The 5562-nt window shown below is 35.9% G+C and overlaps 1 protein-coding gene across 2 annotated transcripts in view; it reads left to right on the forward strand.

The window, feature by feature from the left end:
• Positions 1 to 5431, forward strand: part of LOC148950080 (uncharacterized) — a 46990-nt gene extending 41559 nt beyond the window's left edge. For both annotated transcript variants that reach the window (XM_089092112.1, XM_089092111.1), the window contains exon 8: positions 3120 to 5431. In XM_089092112.1, the coding sequence (XP_088948238.1) occupies positions 3120 to 4082 (963 nt within the window). In that variant the 3' untranslated portion in view covers positions 4083 to 5431. The remainder of the gene's footprint in view (positions 1 to 3119) is intronic.
• The last annotated feature ends 131 nt before the right edge of the window (positions 5432 to 5562 follow it).

The following is a 5562-nucleotide window of genomic DNA, read 5'->3' on the forward strand; positions in this document are numbered from 1 at the left end:
TTCCGTATGAAGACCAATATCGAACACGTATCTGTAACTCTCTCATACCAGCGTTGTTGGTTGTCTCGTCATATTCTAGTACAAAATACAACTGAATGTCCTTCACAAGCATTTGCTTACAGTAAGGATGCAGCGCATCGGTAATCAGATACGTTAGTTTCTTCACACATAGGGACATTCCGTCGGGGAACATCGCATGGAAGGTTGCGACAATATGGTCTGAAGAGTTAGAAGACATGGAACTCTGTACCGTCTAAAGTGCCCATATTAACTCAGCTTTATAAGCGGCATCCCGCTCACAAAACATGTTTGACCAATTAATGGTTTATCCTTGGTTGCTTCATCAACTCGAGATTGTCCGGTCAGGTGAAGCTGTAATGAATGTAGTTGAGCAGTAACTACGGTTTTATGTTCTGCAGATCGCAAATATTGATTTAGCTGAGCAACTATAGCTGTGCAACCAAGATTTTTCAAGCAGAGTTTGCAACAGTACGAGTACTGGTCGTTCCCAGTCTTATACCGTTCACCAATCTTTCTACTGCTGCAATCCGTCTTAGCAAGCCATGAGCTATTAAACTTGGTTGGCCCCATACTTAATTACCAAACATCACCTGCAAAATAGCATCCCGCGATTAAAAGGCCATAAAAAGAAAAAATGTGGATATGTCGGAAACTGGGCCGTATAGCGTTCGTTCAGCCAGGAAACGCATAAGTCGCCAGAAAGAACTCCAGTCTCATTAAGTAGAGACTGCTAGCCTATATACTAATCTTCGCTCATTTCGGACAGGCCCAACATGACAAAAAACAAAACATAAGCTACTAAGTCAACACAACAGCATATCCCAGGCAGAAACAGCTTACTAAGCCCAACACAAAGCATTAGTTAAGTTCAAATAGCTCAACAGTTGTAACTAATTATCGATCTACACCGAAAGACAGCACAGTCCACAAGCCGAGTCAAAAGCAAAGAAAAGCACATCTTGGCTTACTTAACGACCAGTGAAAATTGCAAATCATGAGCCAAAATATAAGCATTTCATAGGAGTGCATTAAAATATAGCAATTTATAGACGAGTCCGAACCCTGCTAATGAGGCATATTTTGTCTTTAGATATTTTTCTAAACCCAATCAAAATTTAAGGATATTCGAAATTTACAAGCGAGTTTCACAGTTTAAAAGCTCTTAAAAAGGCAGAATGTTTACCGTAACATTTTTGTCTTTTAACTCTTTGACTGGAGCATATATGCTTAGAATTTTCAAGATAAATTAGACGCCCTGTACATACAATGGTACTTTTTTTAATGGCAGAGTGTTTGCCACAAGTTGGCATCTATAAAATTTTCTAACTCTTTAATTACAGGTTCGTATTTTTGGACTTTTTGTTCTATTCTGAAATTGGGAAAACCTGAATTTAACTCTTGGTTCTCAAAAATGCTCAGACAGAAGTATTTCTATATTCTTGTAACATTTTAATTGCGGAATTCAGAGATTTTAGTTTCTTTTTAAAGTATTTTATTGAGTTGACAAATTTAATTTTTATCAGGTAATTTGGATTTTTTTTTTTTTTTTCAAAACCACAGCATCTGTACACTACCATGTTAATTAATGAAAGAGAAGCAACAGAATGAAAGAGAAGCAACCAAGAACAAACAAAAGAAGCAATAAAACTTATATTTCTAAAGAGAAGCAACAGAATGGAAGAGACAAACCTCTGCGAACATAGTGGCAACTAAAATTGCTTAATGATGCAGTTCACATTAGTTGCCTATGCGAGTGTATTTATTTTCTGTTTGAACCTAGAGTGAAGGATAAAACATGGCTCTGGCAGGGTCATAAATCATAGGCTTATTATCAATGGCATTATAAAGTGGCGACGAATGTATTGGGGATATGTGGTACGGATGGAAGGATGTCTCACGACGTATGGTGTTGAGTACCCCTGGTCTTCGAAATTCAGGAAGACCTATAATAGCCCTTTTCAGGCTGTTAGAGATGGAGACAAGTTGGCGAGTATTTAGACGGGTCGAAAGCTAAGGACAGGCCGGTATGGCTAATTATTTTTTGCTCTCCTTTGTGCCTCCATACATAGGGGGACTATATCGAAGTCTGTCGCTGTAAAAAAAAAAAAAAAAATAGAGAAAAAAGACAGTTGGCACACACTGTATAGCACTAAAGCATTAGAAATTTAGCTAAGCTAGAAGATTGGTCAAATCTATATTGCTTAACCGTCTCATCTCAACCTTGAATTCCCAGCCTTTCCTCCATGAAAGTACAATAAGACATGTATTTGTTCCATAGATATATTAAACTATATTGACCTTCAGACGATTTGGGTTTTTGCCAGTTTCATGGGCTGTTTTTCCACAGCACCAGAAAAGGTCTCCTAAGATTTATTTCGGAGTTTTCAAAATTAATTTTCCTTCCCTGTGCAAATCCAGCATTATTCCCTGCTACCTGGTGGCTCTTTTCCTTTTTTCTCTCTTTTTTTTCTAGCATTTCACCAGTTTGCATATTTTTTCTTCTATTATAGTTTGTATTTGTGTATATATTTTAATTCATGGGTTATTCTGTAACTTCAAAACAAATTCAGCTAATTTTATACCCAGAGCCAGATAAAGGTTGATTGTGCCCAATCGGGCCCCGCGCTACGGTTTTCAAATTTAAAGCAAGTTTTTACGATAATGGATAACTTATGAATTATTCAAACAATTGAAAATATATTTCTTTTAAATTTGCATTGCTGGATGAGATTTATTTATTTGTTTATTATTATATAATTATATAATATATAATTTTATATTTATTATTTATATAATTTTATTATTATATAACATATACTTTTTAATATAGAAAACTGATATTCGTAAAAGTTCATGTCAAATTTATTGAATTTAATCGGGATATTCTTACATTAGAGATATTTTGGACTACGCACAAGTTTACGTACGTAAACTACTATGCAGGTATATTTTATTCGAATATTTAATATATAGAGGACCCGGCCAAAAAAAATACAATCGTGCACCGCACCTGTTCGATCCGGGCCTGTTACAACCCATCTTCTCCCTGTGTACAGGTATATTTACGATTTACTTTTATAATTTTCATCATATTACAGGTTACCAGTGAAATTATACGACAGTGTTGTCAGCTAGACGACTCTATATATTATTTGAAGGATGGGAATAAAAAGAGACCTTCAAAACACCGTGAAGTAAATGAGTATGATGAGCATCCAAGTTTGCAGACAGTAGAAGTAAGCGAGTCATTGGCTGATAGGGATGAGGATCAGCAAAGTAATGAGGAAGCTTCCGAGCCCCAAAGCGGAAAAGTGGATGATATTGACAATGAAAGTGACGGTTCCATTTCGAATCTCTTTATTTCCGACCAGAAAGAAGTAAAAGATAATGACGAGGATGTGAGCTACTTCAAGTTGGACCGTAATTCTGAGTCTGGAAAGGCTACCCATGATTCTATGTTCGATCTATTCAGGGAACGCAAAGAAAGCCTCTCCATTAATGATCTGCAAATTGATACAGTTGCATTGAGACAAGTAGATGACATCGTTGATCAAGTAGCTAGTGAAGCTGGTGAAGTAGTATCACCAGTATCAGACTATCAAAATCCGCATTCAGTGCCAAGTTATAGAAACAGCCCAATTAGTGCTCCAAATTCATCTAAAAACGACTCTTCCGCTTTCAAAAGTCCTAACAATCAGAATAACATTGATGTAAAAAGTGAAAAATATAGTCATGAAGATGCTGAAGATCTCAATAAGACAAATATGCTGTCAAATATAAAGGTTGTTAAAGACAACAACACATTTGTGAATATTGAAAAATCACAAAAGACAGATATAGAACCTCTGCCTGCTTTATTGAGACTAGAGTATTGTAAAGATAGTAGACTAGAGGATCAGGAACATAATCTTTATACAAATTCTTTTTCTCAATTAACAGAAGACGGTACTGACGATTCAAAAGTAGATGGGGACATCGGTGGGCCCTTCGATAACTCCAGCACAGCTGCTGATGGGGCACTCATAAGTCTTGGATTTAATTCGGATAGTTGGTGGAGCTGATTATTATAGGTTTTATTTTTTTTTTTTCTTTCATTTTTTAAATAGTGATACATCATCATAGTGATTAATGAATTTTTGTAATAAAAACCAAATTGGCCAGAAAATTTTCTCCGCTATAATATCATAGATCCTGTGCATTATAATGGTTGAGGTTTGCACCCGAGGTTTTTCGACTAACTGGATTTCTTCTTTTTTTTTGGAAGAAAAAGCTTTATACTCTCTGTGGTATCAAATATTGAATAATGATACAATAACAAGCATGTCGCTGCGCAACGTCTATGCTTGTCAATATTGTGCAGTCAATAAAACAGTCTCCCTCAGTCCAATGTTTGGATCTAAGGGAACGACATTGCAAGTTGAGAACAGATGAGCTTTTGAAAGCGTTGCTCAAGCATCTCTGCTTCAAATCAAAATCACGATATCATTCAATACAACTCTGAACTCTTGCTTTTCTGCTCATGATGACCAAAGTAGTAGTGGGTTGGCAGCATTGCCTTAGTGAATCGGCCCCAAGTAACAGTGTCACGGCCAGTCCTGGTGTTTATGGACCTATTAGCATAAGAAGCAAAAAAGCCAGCCTGTTCCCATTTTTCCAATTCCATTGTAAGGTGTTTCCTGTATTTTGAAACATGTTGTTTAAAACAATGTTCTCTGTATTAAGAAAGAAACAAAGGTGTGGCTTCATATCTCACCACAATGTTAAGGAACCTTAAAAAGGTATCATAAGGGATCCTAACTTCCAGGATTTTATATCTTGGAGTTTACTGAAAAGCGGTTTAGACTTTATATCATTTAAATTGAGATTGTAATTAAAAGCGGAATTTGATTGTAAGAACTTCACCGTCTTGCACGTCGTGTCTGTTGCTATCAACAGCTGAGTTTAGTCAAAATGCGACTTAGGTGGTTTTGCTTCTTGCTATGAAGTCTTACTTCAAAAGTATAACGAAGTTCAAAATCGTATGACTTTTTTTGAACAAGGGTTGCACGAGTTTTCTCTTTCAAGATAAAAACTAAAAGAATAAGTAAGCACCTCAGAGCAGTAAGGAATTAACATTAAAGCCAGGTGAAGCAACATATCTGGAATCACAATCTGTATTGCTTTCTACAATTCAAGTTTTAACTGTTGGATTGTTAAAAAATGGTACATTGGCAAAATTTTGAACAGTCAAAAACTGGGATAAAAGAGAGCTAAGTCCCACAATAATAAATTAGCCCCACAACTACAATTAACCCCGCAAGTAATCAATTAGCCCCACATCTGCAGACTAAAACAAAGATAGTATGATCTATTGATAAAGTGTGTTGTGGTTACTTTGTCGCACAAACAAAAATATAATAACAAGTAAAAATAGACAATGGGCTGCGAAAATTCCAAAACCCAAATTCGCAACAACAACAAAAAAACACCCAAAATATCCTACAACAAAAAGTCTCCTGTCCAAAGCTTAAAAGATATTTTAAAACTCGAGATATAATTCAA

The sequence above is a fragment of the Artemia sp. Qi Xiang Cuo genome, chromosome 7 (assembly GCF_049724085.1).
Source record: "Artemia sp. Qi Xiang Cuo chromosome 7, ASM4972408v1, whole genome shotgun sequence".
NCBI classification, from domain to species: domain Eukaryota; kingdom Metazoa; phylum Arthropoda; class Branchiopoda; order Anostraca; family Artemiidae; genus Artemia; species Artemia sp. Qi Xiang Cuo.